The sequence below is a fragment of the Miscanthus floridulus genome, chromosome 5 (assembly GCF_019320115.1).
Source record: "Miscanthus floridulus cultivar M001 chromosome 5, ASM1932011v1, whole genome shotgun sequence".
NCBI classification, from domain to species: Eukaryota; Viridiplantae; Streptophyta; class Magnoliopsida; order Poales; family Poaceae; genus Miscanthus; species Miscanthus floridulus.
This window is the reverse complement of record NC_089584.1, coordinates 111,029,446-111,046,841: the sequence shown is the minus strand read 5'-3', so window position 1 is coordinate 111,046,841 and position 17,396 is coordinate 111,029,446. Positions and strand designations below refer to the sequence as shown.

General features: G+C 46.3%; 2 protein-coding genes across 2 annotated transcripts; both read left to right on the top strand.

Moving 5' to 3' along the window:
* The first annotated feature begins 1,406 nt into the window (after positions 1 to 1,406).
* On the top strand, positions 1,407 to 4,649 carry LOC136453030 (uncharacterized). Its single transcript, XM_066453607.1, has 4 exons — positions 1,407 to 1,706; positions 1,812 to 1,861; positions 4,239 to 4,320; positions 4,441 to 4,649. The coding sequence occupies exons 1-4, from the start codon at positions 1,463 to 1,465 to the stop codon at positions 4,485 to 4,487; spliced, it is 423 nt and encodes a 140-aa protein (XP_066309704.1). The 5' UTR covers positions 1,407 to 1,462; the 3' UTR covers positions 4,488 to 4,649.
* Positions 4,650 to 6,531: 1,882 nt separating this feature from the next.
* LOC136450474 (triacylglycerol lipase SDP1-like) lies at positions 6,532 to 11,641 on the top strand. The gene is made up of 4 exons (XM_066450923.1): positions 6,532 to 7,727; positions 8,279 to 9,142; positions 9,479 to 9,622; positions 9,748 to 11,641. The coding sequence occupies exons 1-4, from the start codon at positions 7,176 to 7,178 to the stop codon at positions 10,903 to 10,905; spliced, it is 2,718 nt and encodes a 905-aa protein (XP_066307020.1). The 5' UTR covers positions 6,532 to 7,175; the 3' UTR covers positions 10,906 to 11,641.
* Positions 11,642 to 17,396: the final 5,755 nt, after the last annotated feature.

The following is a 17,396-nucleotide window of genomic DNA, read 5'->3' as shown; positions in this document are numbered from 1 at the left end:
TACTGCGCTTGCTTGTATTTTTTTTTAATCTGCTGCTTGCATTTTTTAAGGGTCACGAAAGTTTAATATGGCGGTTGCTGCTTGCATTGTTTTGAGGGTCGCGAAAGTATTAAAATGGTGCTTGCATTGTTTAAGGGTCCTATGGCAATCCTTCACCATCGCTTTCGAACTACTACTATAGCTTTATTCTAAATCAAACATGACTAAGTTTATGAAGAAATGTATCAAGATTTACAATGTCAAATTAGTTTCATTAAATATATCCCAATAGCGTATTTATTTGAATTTCGAGATATTAATATGTTTTTCTAAAGTATTGAAAAATAAATTGACTTAGAAACAAAATTAAAATGAACTATCATTTGGAACGGAGGAGCTAGCATTTAATAATCCTTGGACATAGGTCAATGTCCCACGTTTGAACTTGAAATAGGAAATCGAGAACCCACCCTTATGTCACTTTGGTTTCGAGATTACATCCATAGATATGCGGTTGCAAGGCTTACACGAGCTAAGATAATTTCGTTTGTCTAGTAATGTTTTTAGAGCTTTCAATGAAAGGTCACCGATGAAAAAGGAGCATAGTCACATATATTTTATTGTCTGCTAAAACTCATGACTGCATCATGATGAATAAACATAATCTAAGCATGCTTGACTCGGCTAGCATGGTACTCAGGATCCTATTTGGATCCTGTGGTCCGTTAAACTTGAGATCTTCAGGCCCTAACAAGTGGTCTAAAATACAGTCTAAAGTTTAACCAACGTCATAAAAAAATCATTAGCTCATCGAACCACATAAATGTGCTAAAATGATATAAAGTTCAGGTAGCCAACTAAATTTTGGACGATAAGATCTAAATAAAGTCATATTGACTCTATATTCATGAAAAAAAAACCATAGAAATGGACGAGGACATAAGTAGTGGGGGTGGTTTATTGTGAAACAGAGAGACAACCTAGAGGGATTGCTATTTGCAACAAAGCAACTTGTGAATTTCCTGGAAAATCGTCTTGGCCGGCGTGCTCCCAGAAACGTGATAATCTGGCCGATATAAAAAAATGCACATGTTGATCATCGATGCAGTAAACCATCAGGAAAATCGTTTTGGCGTGCTCCCAGAAACGTGGCCGATATAAAAAAATGCACATGTTGCTACCCGGCCATGGAACTATGGAAGCAGAAGGAAAGGAAGCAGACAAGCAGTGTTGTTGGGAAGTGAACGGTTGGAACTTGGAAGCCAGGAAAAAGGAAGACAGACAAAAGAAAAGTTGCAACCGCCAAATTGGCGACAGGTTCATTGGAATTTATTGTGGACGTGCGTGCGTCGCGTGGCAGTGCTTGGGTCCCTCGCGCATCGGCACACGCACAACGGAAATCAAGTACGAGTGGACGTTCACGGCCCTCCGTCTTGCACAAACCATACTAGTATCGGAGCAGTCGCGAGCAAAGAACGCAGCGATGCAGGCGCGCGCTTACCCCGCGCACTTGCCGGGTCGCGGCCCACTGCCGGGCCTGGTCGGCACCGGCCGCGGCGGCCTCTTCCCGAGCGGCAGCCTCGGCAGGCGAGCTCCCGCTGGCCGAGGCGGCGCCACCAGCGTTTGCGCAGTTGACGGGGCTTCCGTTGCGGCCGCCGCCTCCGCGGCCGCTGATTCCCCGCTCCCGCCCGCACAGGTCACCTGGCAGATTGTCGTCGGCGCTGTAGGTGGGCGGCCCGTCTACCTGTTTCCGCGCTCGAGTGAATTGCATATTGTCAGTTCCACGAGTTCAATTGTCTGACAGCGTCGGCTCTTGCTTATCGCTCGTGCAGCTGGAGTGACGCCTTTCGTCGTTGCAGGGGTCGAGTTCGGCAAAAGAATCGTGAGTGCTAGGCCTGTTGCTTCTCGCTCTTTACCGTACTGTTTTTTTTTTTCTAAGCAAGGCCATGTTTAGTTTCCAAAAATTTTCACCCTAAAGTGTCACATCGAATCTTACGGTACATGTATGTAGTACTAAATATAAACGAAAAAAACTAATTGCACAGTTCTCGGCAAAATCGCGAGACGAATCTTTTAAGCCTAATTAGTCCATAAAAAGCCTTAAGTGCTACAGTAACCCACATGTGCTAATGACCGATTAATTAGTATCATTAGATTCATCTCGCAGTTTCCTGATGGGTTCTGTAATTTATTTTTTTATTAGTATCCAAGGATCTGTAATTTGTTTTTTTATTAGTACCAAAAAACCCCTCCCGACATCCTTCCGACACATCGATGTGACACTAAATTTTTTTTCATTTCACGAACTAAACACACCCTAAGTTTGCCCTGGAGCTGAAGGAATTGTCCTTAGGGACCAAGACCAAGAGACAGAAAATGCCTTTCTTGAGTATACTTATATATCCATTTGGACTCTAATTCTTTTTTACCCTAAGATGCATAGCCATTGTCAGCCGAAATTTGTTGACAGGTCTTTTTTTTTTTTTTGATTAAGTCCACTTTTGACCCCTCAACTATAGAGTTCGTCTAATTTTAACCCTCAACTACAAAACCGTCTATTGGTGATACCATAACTGTCAAAACCGTTCACTTTTAGCACCTGGGCGCGGGCAAAGCTGTTTTGTCCTACGTGGAGCGGTTTTGACCATGCCTCGCTGGCATTGACCGCCACGTGGGGGCCGACGGGTTTGACCAGGGCTATGCACGCGCGTGTGGGTGGCCGGCCGTGGCCAATCCCGGCCGGGAGGAGGCTCGGCGGCGGCGAGGTCCGGCCGCGAGCGGCGCATGGCCAGCACAAGGTTCCGCGCGGCCACGCAGGACCACGACGGCCCTGTGGTTAGGGCTGCGGCGTGCAGGGGCATGTCTACCCGCGTAGGCACGGGTTCGCCGGTGGCGGCGCACGTGTTCCGACGCACCGGCAAAGGTAGAGATTTAACGGGACGGTGGAAAAGGAACAGGAGCTCACCACAGATACCACTGCGGAGTTGGTTAGGGCGGAGATGGCTCGGGGAAGTCCGGCCACGTGCGCAGCAGTGGTGGCGCCGGTGCACCGCGGCAACGGTGCCGTTCCTGTTGCTATGAAGGTCCGCCGGTGAAACCGTTTCACGGGCAAGGCCATGACATTAGGGAGGAACCAAAACATTAAGAATATGGAAGAGGAAGCAAGGAAGAAGAGGAAGCCATGGCCGAGCTCAGTTCGGTGTTCATGGCGGATGGCGGTGACGGCAACGCTTCGTCCGAGTGCCCTGGTGGATGATTCTCGTTGCAGTTTCGTCCGAGGGCAATATAGGGACCTTAGGCACCAGTGAGTATGAGTAATTGGATGGCGGCGGCTTGAGCTTGACGAATTTTCCATCCAATTAATATCTGTTGCTTGCACTTGCCCGTTCAACGCCTGGTGGCCAGGGGAGAAGAGAAGGGTGTGGGAACCATCAGGAGATGGCATCCCCTCACCAAATCCGCAGCCCCCGGTGCTGACTCCCCGGCCAGGTTCTCCAGCCAATCCATAAAGACCCACGCGCGCGGCTACCTCGCTAGTGCGGACGATCCTCCGGCCTCCCCCGCTTTCTGATCGCGGTCGCGACACGCGTTCGATCGGTCCAAGCGAAAACACAGCCCGACGCACGGGGAGATCGAGAGAGGAGTAGGATGAGGGCAGCGCTGGGTAGCGAGCGAGCCGCGGGCACCATGAGCTTGGCGGGGCGGCGCAAGTCGTCGCTCGCGGGCGTGGGCGCAGGAGCCGGGGCCGACGCGTTCGGCGCGAAGCACGCCATGACGTCGCTGCGCAAGGGCGGGCGGCTACCGGTCTACGTGGCGAGCGTCTTCTTCCTCCTCTGCGTCATCGTTAGTATGGCCGGGCGAGGGAGTTGCGCCCGCCCCGCCGCGCGCTGAGAGAGGACGCGTCGGGGGAGTGGTCGTGAGGATGGAGAGGTAGGGTTGAGTCGATGGCGCATGGGCCCCACATGTCACTGCGTGGCCCCAATGTCAAACCGCTCCATGTTGGACAAAACAGCCTCACCCGCGCCCAGGTGCTAAAAGTGAACGGTTTTGACAGTTGTGGTACTAGCATTAGACGGTTTTGTAGTTGAGGGTCAAAATTAGACGAACACAATAGTTGAGGGACCAAAAGTGGACTTAATCCTCATTTTTTAGATGATTTCGTGACCGTCTTTGCTAACTGAATTTCTGTCAGTTCCATCAATTGCATTTGATCACGTTACTATCCTTTATTCATGATCGTTTCTTTCCTGATTGTTCAGATCGCACAAAAGAAATGCGAAGTCTGTGGAGGCTCTGGTCTTGTAATGAAGAAAGATTATTATGTTCGATGCCAAGGGTGTGGTAAGTAATATGCTTCAGTGTCACTTTAGCTTTGGGATAACGAATTCAGAAGACCTCGCCCCCCGATGGCATCATGTGGAAAATGTGACAAAAGTTGACTGTTTTTTTTTTCTTCCGCAGGTGGTTTTCTTCCATGGCAGTCTTGGCGAAGATTCTTCACCGGATGAACGTGGTCCTCTAGCGCCCTGATCATCATCAGTGCCTCTACTAGCGCTGTAACTCAATAATATGGATGAGAATAGCTGGAAAAAGAAATTGTAAGATATAATCGATGGACATCGTGTTTGAAATGATTTCTCACTAAACCATGAATGAAGCAATATACCGTTGCCATATAGGATGTGCTCCTTGCGAGGTGCTCCGCCGTCTTAGCCGAAGTCCTACATACAGAGCTAGTTTTTGGCGCTCCAGCTCCGGACGCTAAAGCGGCTCCATCTCTCCGCACAAGGGATCTCATTTGGCTGTGACTTTGCCCACTTTGATACCGAAGTCGTATGTGAAGCTGGTACAGGAGCCACCTCAAAAGGACCCATAGTATTGCTCGTACATGTTGTCAGCATACAGACAACCAAATTGAGTTGAGATATGTCACTACGTTATTCGAGTTTTGCGTTCCCGTACATGGTGGTCAAGTTTCACCGTGAGCATGCTAGGCCTTCCTATGATCCCTGGAGGCTATGGCAATCGACTAAACGATGGTCAAGTTTTACCATGAGCATGCTGCCCTTTCTATGATCCCTGGAGGCTATGGCAATCTACTAAACGGCTTGTGAAATAAATTCGCAAGTGGTCTTGTGCCAAAAAAAACTAGTAAAAATGCAAATAACTAGTAATTGCTATGTTTGCGCTCTGCGGTACCGAAAATATTACTATTTGAAGTTAGGTCAGTCCCCGTGGAGAGTTTCATAGCATTGTTTATAAAAATGCCATATCAAATAAAATGTAATAAAACTTGAATGAAACAATCACTCTCAATGCATAGTTTCATTCTATAGTTTCATAAGTACTTAATTACATGACTCATTGCGAGTTGGTAATTGTGCCATGAGAGTTTTATTTTTTTTAGGGAACGTATCTAGTGCAAACCAACCATCCCATGCAACCTTGGAAACTACAAATCAGGGCCACATGATGCTAATCTAATGGACAGGGTTAGAGGTGGGATTATTTTACGCTTAAGCCCCCACCAGCCGGCCACTTTTCCAATACCCCTGCCCCCTCTCGTCCGTTTTTGGTTCCGTGTCCGGCCGCCGCCCGGCGCCATCGCGAGTCCCGCCGAGTCCGTCGTCCATCGCGCCTGGTCCCCGTGAGTCCATCGCCCCTGTCCATCGCGAGTCCCGCCGCCATGCGATTCCGCCCGATTGCCGCCATCGCGAGTCCCGTCGCCAAGCGATTCCTTTTCGTGACGTTCCGCCGCCAGGCGATTCCGCCCGTGCGCCCCTGGCCTGGTGCCAACAGTGAGTTCCTTTTCGTGAATCATTGAGCCCATTGCTGCCAATTTTCAGTGTTTCAGTGCATTATACAACATGGACATGGAGTTCAGTGCAATTTATTTCATCACTGCATTTGCATAAATATCATTGCATTTACTCAAGGTAACATACCTTGCCCACCGTGAAGAAGAGCAAAGATGGAGGTCGAATCGATGGGGGCAGCCTGCCTGTTTTTGCGGTGGCGGGGCGGAGGGCCACGGGCGGCGGCAGACCACGGGCGGTGGCGGCGAGCACGCGGGCGAAGGGGCGGCGGCGAGCTCACCAGGCCGCCGGCGCGCCAGGGGCGCACAGGCGGCGATGGACGGCGGCGGCCGGACACGGAACCAGAAACGGACGCGAGGGGGGGGGGTGTGGGCAAGGGGTATTGGAAAAGTGGCCGGCTGGTGGGGGCTTAAGCGCAAAATAATCCCACCTCTAACCATATCCATTGGATTAGCATCTTATGACCCTGATTCGTAGTTTCCAAGGTTGCACGGATGGTTGATTTGTACTAGATACGTTCCCTTTTTTCATTTCTTTTTTCTCTTCTTAAATATAATGCCACATCATAAAAAAAAAACCCTATCTGGCAAATTATTTAATACGAATGAGGATAAAACTCCGACTGACACTGGTTCTAGTATCAGACTTTTGTACGAGTCTATCGTGATACCTTGATTATTTTTTGATCATGTGATACCTTGATTATTAATGGGACGGTAAACAAGACGCTTCTGCGTCTTCCCCAAAAGTCAGCTCACGAACTCGTACGAGCCACCGTCCAGGCCCAGGGCACGTGTCCCCTTGTACAGTTTCCCAGATCTGCGCGCGTCACCCAGCCGTTTTCCCCATTCTTCCACCTCCACATCGTCACCGTCTCCCTCAGCGGCGAGGAGGCAACCAAACCAACCGCCTACGGCGGCCGACCTCGAGGCCGCGCCCATCCCAATCGCTAACGTACTTTCGCTGGGGATCTGCGCAGCTCCGCGCGGCGGACGGCACCACCCATCTGCCGTGCTTGCCCGCGGGACGGGTAGTTGTTGGTTACGTTGCGCTACCTCCTCCCTTATCTCCTCGCCCGTTTTCCTGACTCGGACGCCGGCGCTTGTCCCCATGCGTGACACGCCCACGACTCCTCGTCGTCCTCTTGTGAATTGTGATCCCCCATCTCGCTGCCGCCTCCTCCCGACTTGCCAAACTCCAATTCAACACGCCAATACGCCATGCGCCCATGCCCTCGTGCGTAGATAGCTGTAAGTCAAGCAACACTCGCCTTCTCCGACCTTCCAGCTCTAGCTCTGATCCGAACCGATACAGCCATCCAAGACGCCCGCGGCCGCCGTGAGCGGGTGACCCTCTGCGCTGCGCTGCGCCACCACCCAAATGGATGACATCGCCAGCGAGGCGCCGGTGGGGGCGTTCGCCATCGGCCCGTCCACGGCGCTGGGCCGCGCCGTCGCGCTCCGGGTGCTGCTCTGCGGCTCCGCGGCGCGCCTGTGGCACCGCCTGGCCGCGGCGCTGCGCGCCGCGCTGCCCGTCGCGGCGGCGTGGCTGCACCCGCGCGACAACACGCGCGGGATCCTGCTCGCCGTCTGCGCCGTCGCGCTCCTGCTGCGGGGCCGCCGCGGCAGGGCGGGGCTGCGGGCGAGGGTGCAGTCCGCCTACCGCCGCAAGTTCTGGCGGAACATGATGCGCGCCGCGCTCACCTACGAGGAGTGGGCGCACGCGGCACGGATGCTGGAGCGCGAGGCCCCCCCGCGCCGCGCCAGCGACGCCGACCTCTACGACGAGGAGCTCGTCCGCAATAAGCTCCGCGAGCTCAGGCACCGGCGCCAGGAGGGATCGCTCAGGGACATCGTCTTCTGCATGCGCGCGGACCTGCTCAGGAACCTCGGCAATATGTGCAACCCTGAACTGCACAAGGGGAGGCTGCAGGTACGTAATGCTCTGCCATCGCGTCGATCGAACGAAATTTCGACGCCATCTGATGATTGCTCTGAGAGAGACTATATGTTTTAACTAGGAGGAAGCGGTGTGTCAATCTTAGCTAATTTTATGTAGTTTCAATATTGGACCACTCGCTTTAGCATATGAGAATAAACTCGTGACTCTAATTTGGGGATGAACAATTCCCATCTGTACATATCTGGACTTGACTAGGCAAGATTCTGCTCTTCATTCATATGGAATAGGATTGAAAAGTAGAACACGTATTAGTAGTTGTCTATCCTGTTCCTTTTGAGTTACAAAAGGCAATCACATATTATAAATTAAGATCTGCAAAACATTTAGCCTACGATTTCTATAAGTGACAATGACAATTGCATTATGAACATATTGCATCTTTGGCACATCTTTTTGTCAGGTTGTTGTGTTTGCACTTTATAGTTTCTTTTGTTCCAGTGTGCAGGTGTTAGAGCTTGTAACACTAGTGTAGCACTATGTTGGTCATTAATTTATTTTATTGTAATGTTCTTGCTCGCCAGGTGCCTAGACTCATAAAGGAATACATTGAGGAAGTATCTACTCAACTGAAAATGGTCTGTGATTCTGATTCAGATGAGTTGCCTCTTGAAGAGAAACTCGCATTTATGCATGAGACAAGACATGCCTTTGGTAGAACAGCCTTGCTGCTAAGTGGAGGTGCTTCATTGGGATCCTTTCATGTGGGTGTTGTTAAAACCTTGGTAGAACATAAACTTTTGCCAAGGATAATTTCAGGATCAAGTGTTGGCTCGATAATGTGTTCTATAGTAGCAACAAGATCATGGCCTGAGCTGGAGAGCTTTTTTGAAGAGTGGCATTCCCTGAAATTTTTTGACCAGATGGGTGGAATCTTTCCTGTGGTTAAAAGAATTTTGACACAAGGCGCTGTTCATGATATAAGGCACTTGCAGGTGCTTTTGAGAAACCTTACCAGCAATTTGACATTTCAAGAAGCTTATGACATGACTGGTCGGATTCTTGTTGTCACCGTGTGTTCTCCAAGAAAGCATGAGCCGCCTCGATGCCTAAACTATTTAACATCACCTCATGTTCTTATCTGGAGTGCAGTAACAGCTTCCTGTGCTTTTCCTGGACTTTTTGAGGCCCAAGAATTGATGGCAAAAGATAGATTTGGTCAAACCATTCCTTTCCATGCTCCATTCTTATTAGGCATAGAGGAACGAACTGTTGCTCCAACCCGCCGCTGGAGAGATGGGAGCTTAGAAAGCGATTTACCCATGAAGCAATTGAAGGAACTATTCAATGTGAATCATTTCATAGTAAGCCAAGCCAATCCTCACATAGCTCCGCTGTTGAGACTAAAGGAAATCGTTAGGGCTTATGGAGGCAGCTTAGCTGCCAAGGTATGTCAAATAGTTTCTCCTTGTTGTATTCTTTTTATTGAGTTTGTCTTATTTCCTCTTACAATGCAGATATACTTTTTATTGGACATGCTTCCAATCCATGTAAAACATAAAGATATTTCTTCTTTTACCTACAGTTGTCATATGACATGCCTTCCGACATACCAGGAATGGTAGCATGTTGATGCCTAAGTAGCATAACGTCCCACTACACTGCTAGAATTATTTGCTGCAAATAATAGATGGATACTCTGGCCAGATAGTTCATTTTGCCAAAGTATCATCTGCAGGCATGTTATGATGTACTAATACGTGTTTATTATTTCTTGTATTTAGCTCGCTGAACTTGCTGAGATGGAAGTTAAACATAGGTGTAATCAAGTTCTGGAACTTGGATTTCCTCTAGGAGGATTAGCTAAATTATTTGCTCAAGATTGGGAAGGCGATGTTACAGTTGTTATGCCAGCCACTCTTGCGCAGGTCTGCAATGTTTCCTATTCTCTCTCCTTTCATGCAAATGTTCTTTTCACATTATTCAAGCAAATGTCAGCTATCGACACGGTAATCAGTAAACTTACACATGATTTATTTCCCACTATCATCAGTATTCCAAGATGATACAGAACCCGTCTTATGCTGAGCTTCAGAAGGCTGCGAATCAAGGTAGGAGATGCACTTGGGAAAAGCTATCAGCCATCAGGGCAAATTGTGCTATTGAGCTTGCACTGGATGAATGTGTTGCCCTCCTGAACCACTTGCGTAGGCTAAAGAGGAGTGCAGAAAGAGCATCCGCATCGCAAGGATATGGTCCAGCAATCAGGTTCTGCCCATCTAGGAGGATTCCATCCTGGAATCTCATAGCAAGAGAAAATTCAACTGGTTCTCTTGAAGAAGAAATGCTTACATCTCCTCAAGGACCTGGAGGAGTTGCTGGAACATCTACCAGAAACCAGTATCTTCAGAGAAGTGCACACGAGAGCAGTGACAGTGAATCTGAGAGTATTGATTTACACTCTTGGACAAGAAGTGGTGGCCCTCTTATGAGGACAGCCTCAGCCAATAAATTCATCAGCTTTGTTCAGAATCTTGAGATCGACACAGAATTCAGAACAATTCCATCAAGGGAAGACATAACTGATCTTGTGACACCAAATGCTGGTACCTTGGCAGCTCATGCAGTGAGTAGAGAAGCAATCGATAGGAGCTTGGACAATTCAGCTTTAGATATCCATGATACCATTACCCCTAGATCGACATTTGGCCCTTCAACAAGTATCGTGGTTTCTGAAGGTGACTTGTTGCAGCCTGAAAAGATTGAAAATGGTATTTTGTTTAATGTTGTAAGGAGGGATACTCTGCTCGGGTCTAGTAGTGGAGTTGAATCTCAAGGATCTCCTCGGGAACCAGATGTTGAAACAGTACATACGGAGTGCCTTGATGGCGTGTTAATTTCTGATGATGATGACAAGGAACATATCATTGATGATGGAGCAACTGATCCCATGAGCAGAAATAATCTACAAGATCAGGGGTCCTCACTGGAAGAAAATTTATATCGTACCTCTTCCTCAAATTCTGAAGATGAGACAAACACAAACAAACCAGAAGCTGCATCTATTTTTGATATATGTACAGAGATGCATCCGGCATTCATTAGCCTACCTGAAGGGTCTTCAGAAAAGACAGAACTGGAAACAGCAAAGATTCCTGATGATAATTCAGCTGTTGTGAATGATGAAGTTGCCTCAGGTGCTGGTAACTAAGAGTTGTCCTCCCTCTAGCTTTAAGGCAGCAGATGTGTTTTGTGTTCCGAAAACTTCAAATGTAACCATCATGGATTGGATGGAGAAGCTTTATGCTGTTCAAGTTTCAGAAGAAGGTGATCCAATGGCTTTGGTTCGAGTGAAGAACCAGTTATTACTTTCAAGGATAGAATTGAGATTCTAACATCTAGCAAAAATGAAACTGTACAACCTGGCATTGAATTTCAATTCAGCAAACACTAATTCAGACGGCAGCAGTTGTCATCTCAATTGGAATTGCAGATGCCTGATGACCAGATGCTACCTCAGAGCCAGTAAACAGTGGATACAAGAGGCACCTGGATCTTCCATGAACATGGATGCTCACACAGAAAGGTTAAGCATCGATCCCATGCCTTGTTGGCAGTTTGCTTTATAAGCAAACTGAATTGTGCAAATGACTGGCCAAGTCGGGGCAAATTTTCCAATGCCGATGGTATACTCAAAGGAAGAGTTGTCTTATCATCCTAAAGGTAGTGAAAACAATGCTAATGAGATCAAGGATGACTCCAAATAATTCTCTCTTACGTGATGTGTAGATATGAGAGCATCAGTCCATTTTATATGGTTTCCTTGATACATTTTCATCTTATGTGCAATATAAGGTTTATGCTGAATGTGATATCTGCGATGCAAATCTCTTGTTAAAAACAAAACGTGTACCCAATTCTGAGGGGAGTCTATGCATAGACTACGATATGTTTTATTTTTTCTAAATATTATAGAAGAAAAAGAACTGGCTCTGTCACTACCTCCAAAAGAGAGCATATGTTTTTTTTTTGGCGAGCATGCCGTAGCCTCTTTTTTCATTAAGAGAACGGGAAAGTGACAAGTTTCGGCTGTTCCACATCCTGCTGGCAAAACGTTAGCGTTCAGGACCAACCAAGAATGTCGATAAGTTAGAGCCTAGCAGCCGAAGGACGATACGACATTAGAATTGGCGACGGTGTACAACAAGGGTAAAGCATTAGGACCGTTTGGCCTACTCGACGTCCGTCACCAGACCATGATGCCGGCACATCTCAAGAATAAGTACCGGAATGGCTTCCCTCCTCAGTGGTGCGGCGAAAGTTTGCTGAAATTCTGCAAAGGATGCCTCATCAGGCTAGAGCATATGGTTGATCTCAGTTAGCATAACACTGCTGATATTTGTAGATGCTTGTATCGGTGTATGGTACGGGCCATTTGGCGTTTCTTGGAGCAGATTTATTGTGAGAATCACTCCTCTTTAACGAAACCATAAAATCTCACATAGATTATAGTAGAAAGCAGATAATTAAGAATTACTTCTTCATTTATACTGGAACTGGAAGATGAGAGTACAAAACCTGTTCCTCATTGCTTCCTATCTATTTTTTATCGGAATCATTTCAGAATCAATTCTCATGTGCTCCCCCATCCTGCTCTCCCACTAGAATCAGTTAGAATTACTTAATCAAAGAATAAATGAGTTAGAGTGGGACTCTACCAACGTGCCCTACAGGCTGCATCAACTAGAGTAACTTCACCGTATATCCTATTATACATCTCCAAAAATATTTTTTAGTTGTCAACCCAACTAGTAATCTAGTAATTAGTTCATTTAAAAGGTACACATGAATCTTTCTCCAGGAAAGTTACTTGCTTTTAGTCCATGTGCTCCTTAAGTGAAGCTCCTCAAAACTCGATCTCACATTAGGATGGGTGCTGTATATATGGAGCTGTCTTTCATCTCTCTCTTCTAGAAACTATTTTAGCAAATGACTTTTCAAAATAGTTTCAATCCATTAGACCAACTCCAAGAGATTCTCTAAATTCTTTCTAAATGCTAGAAATAGAGATTTTGGTGAAAATTTACCCTCCAACAGCTTGTCTAAATAGTTATACAAATATAGCCATCTTCTACTCCGGATTTTTCGTTAGCTAAAAATAGAAGACGGGAACGACTCTATAGAGTGCGCACGAGATATAGAAAAGCTGTTGGAGAGTGAAAAGATATATAAAAAGCGATTTTTATAGAAATGACTCTCCAAATGATGATTTATAGAGCAAGATTTAGAAAAACTCTTGGAAAGACTCTCCATATCCTTCCTAAATGCTAGGAATAGAGATTTTAGTGAAAAATTAGCCTCGAACAACTTGTCTAAATGGTTATCCAAATATAGCCATCTTCTATTCTGGATTTTTCGCTAGATAAAAATAGAAGACGAGAATGGCTCTCCAAAGTGCGTATAAAATATAGAAGAACTGTTGGAGAATGAAAAGATACAGAAAGCGATTTTTATGCAAATGACTCTTTAAATAATGATTTAGAGAGTGAGATTTAGAAAGGCTCTTGGAGATGCTCTGAGTACGTAAAGTTGATCATAGAGTCCAAGTTAAAAACAGTACTATTTCAATAATAAAGTAAAGTTGTACTACTAGACAACGTTTACTCCATCCGCCCCTAAATATCTATTGCTTTTGCTTTCCGAGAAACAGCTTGGACTAAATATATATTAAAAAATATTAATATTTATAGTATATAATTAATATCATTGGAAAGATCTTTAAATATAGTTTTTAATAAATTTACTTGAGATACAAATATTATACGTATTTTTTACAAATTAAATAAAACTTGCGATATGCACACTATTTGGGATAGATAGACAGAGAGAGATAGATATCTCATGATGACCTCGCTCGACGACGTGGTCGTGTGTATGAGATCAGGCGGGATGTGCTTGTGCTTCCCTTCGCGGTGCATCTGTTATGTTGCAACTGCATGCAAACTTTCCGCGCGGCATGCTCCTGCTTGTTGTTCCGTTCCCGTCACCGCAACGTTACGTTTCGATACGGTAGACTGCCCCTTGCAAATTGCAATGCGCGCGCAGCGTAGTTCGTACGCCGAGTCGCCGATCAATTCGTATGGCGCGTGTGCAGGCGCGGGCGGACCCAATCACTGCAAACTTCATTCAGGTCGTCCGTGCCCGTCCCACCGAGAGAATCTTTGTTCCACAGTTTCGAATCATCCCCGTTCGCACACGCACAATAGCTCTGCCCCCCTCTGCGCACCCTTTAATAACTTCGGGTCGTTGTGTGCCGGACGATCGAGTTACGTTGACGTGGTTCGTTCAGCTGGGGACAAACCATGCTTTCGAGTGTGCCTCCTCACTTTGGGCTACACGCCTCGGTGGAATCCACCGCGGGGCGGCGCCAAAGCGATCCAGATGCAGATTTGCAGATGCTCTCATGTACATGTACGTTCTGGTGGGTGCTTCCCATATCTTCCCCTGTACAAGTGTACAACGTCGTCGTCCAGTGAAAAAGAGAAATGCTAGTAGACTAGTAGAGGTACGGTGCCGGGTCTCGCGGCTCCTGATCGAAATCAGGCATGGTGTATCCGAATCCGATGTTTCAGGTATGTGTCGTCGACTCGTCGTAGTAAAGGGCCTTCCGATGACCGGTCGTTGCGTGAGTACCAGACGTACAACGATGCCATGAAAGTGAAATTATTGGCCATGCATGTAGAAATATATCGTCGTAGTATATTTCCAGTAGCTAGGCTCTCTGGTCACACCACGCCTTATTTGGCCTGCATCACAGTTCACAACTCTGGGCATAATGCTCGGCTAGCCTAAGGGACGACGGCCTTAAGCCCTTAGCAATATTTTTCGATACTTACATACATGACTAAAATGCATGCTTAGAATCAATCAGTGACCCCATTCGCGCGCATTATTGCCTTGTGCTAGGTCCACAGTCCACACACACACACGTGACCCGCACTATAGAGAACAGACATTTCATCCGAGGCTAAAATGGACTCTAGTCCTGGCATTTTTTGCGCCCGGGACTAGAGAGACCTTTAGTCCCGATTGGTGTCTCCAACCGGGACTAAAGGTCCCTGCCCAACGGCTACTGCGCTCGGCACAGTGGCAGAGGACCTTTACTCCCGGTTGGAGACACCAACCGGGACTAAAGGTCGACCTTTACTCCCTGTTGGAGCCACCAACCGAGACTAAAAGTCCTCCAACCTTTAGTCCCGGTTGGTGTCCGGAACTAAAGGTAGACCCTTTAGTCCGGATTGGTAACGGTCCCCCGATGGGTTAGTTCAAAAGGGTAGCATCCCATCCATTGTTAGATGTGTTGTGTAGGTGGGGTGGTAAGCTACGCGCGAGGCAATGCATGAGGTCTTGGGTTCGAATCTCACGGGACATAGCGGTGAGAGGCATTATTCCTTTAGTCCCGGATGCTTACTCCCGGGTGAGGAACCGGGACTAGAGGGGGTTTTTCATCGAGAGTAAAGCCCGTCTGTGTATTAGTGCCATGCACTGATGATAGATACTTTGACGCTTTAATTAATGGCATTTGTAAAGTACTGCAACTTTCGGAGCATCAAAGAAGGTGGATTTTCTTTTCTTTTTTTCCCGAACATACCTCGGCACGTGCTTGTTAAGAGAAAATGAAGTGTCACAGACAGTGTACTCCTTCCGTTCATTGTTAACTGTCTTTTCTTTTTTCCGAACATGCCTCGGCACGTGCTTGTTAAGAGAAAATGAAGTGTCACAGATAGGTGTACTCCCTCCGTTCACTATTAACTATCATTCTCACTTTATGAGAAAATTAAACATACTTATTTTGACCAAATATATGTAAGAATTAATATTTATGATACATAATTAGCATCATTAGATTTGTTGTATCTATTTTCACAGTAATATACTTATTTGGATATATAATTGTTGCTAAATTTTTTTTACAACTCTAATCAAACTTAAGAAAGTTTGACCAACCCCAATACTTTAGCGACATTTAAAAAGAGACAGAGGGGGTCAAGTGCAAACAACCAGCCACACCACCTCAGATAGCGATCGACGATCCTAAGCTAGATGAACGCCCTTGCGACCTAGAAGTACTATAGCCTTAAGAGTCATACACCCGATACTACAGCACATACCCAAACGATGATATAGCTGAAAGTGTAAGAAAAATGTCTCGGAGAGCAATCTCAGCCAAACAGCAAGGATAACCACCTTTTTCTAATTTAGCCTTTTTTTGAATTTTTTTGACATATACACCCCTAGACGACTTCATTATGGGCGCGTTCGCTGGTCTGGATGGTCCAGACCAGCCGGCTGACTCCCCTCGCAAAACACTGTTTATCAACCGGCTGCTACAGTATTTCTCCCTCATAAAACCAGCCAATTTCAGTCAAATTTCAGACCAGCGAACGGGCCCTATGAATATAGACCCTAGGGATGTCGTGACCTTTGGTGCCAGAGGTTGCACCTCTCCGCGCCATAGGATTTGGTGCCGGCCCCTGATATCTGATATTATCTGTATTCAAAATATGGATGATGGATATCCGATATTATCTACATAGTGACGAATAAAGTACTTAGTGAAACTATCTAGCTAATAGATACATCTATGATTAATGACAAACGATATTCATATCAATGTTGTTAATGATGTACCATTGAAACTATTCAAAAGTTATCTCTATAACTAATGATTAATGAAATTGATTTTAACATTAGTAATGTTGTTTAAAATTATATTATTTTATTTTTAATATAGTTAAACAATATTAAATTTAATATGGCTAAGTGTACTAGTTTTAATAGTTTGCGAATAGTTGCCATTTACTCCCACTTTCCAAATTGTAAGCCATTTTGACTTACAATTTAGAACAGAGGGAATAACTTTTAAAATTATCTATGATTAATTCATATTCATTATGGAAGTCAATTATTGTCGGTGCGAAAAGTGATCAACAAGTAAATATTTATTGTTTTGCCGTACGTTGTGATCGGATGTGGCCTAACACTCAATGACATAGGGTTTATACTGGTTCAGACAACGTGCCCTACGTCCAGTTTGAGTCGATCGGTGACTTTATTCCTGAGCCTAGGTGCTCGAAGTTTGCTATAGGGTTACAAACGAGCGAGAATAAGATGGGGTTGTTAGAGGTCCGGTCGGACTCTGGACTGAAGGGTCGAGAGTGACGGAAGCCCCTACGTGCGCTAAGTATTAGGACGTATGCTCTGTGTAGCTTTAGAGTTCTAGAGCCGTGAAGCTGTTCGAGTGCTCAGAGCATCTAAAGCTAGCAGAGAGAGAGTCGGAATGATCGTACCTTGTTGGGTGAGAGTGCATCCCCTTTTATAGATGAAGGGAACGGCCTTACAAGTTCAAGAGAGAGAGAGAGTGCCCTAATCTTGTTGCCCACGCCGTCACGTACAAGACAGTTTATCGGCGCCCACAATACTGTTGACGCCCAGATGCATGTGGCAGGCTCCACCCTGTTCTTCTGGTATGGCAAATGTCGGCGCCCACCATACTGTAGGACAAATGTCAGCGCCTACAACACTGTTTGTGTTCTGACATGTCTGAAAGACTGCAAAGTACCCTTCTGGCATGGCCTAACAGTACTATCCTATAGGTGAGCAGGGAGCGGTCCTAAGTGTTGCGTTTGGCTTGAGCGCCTT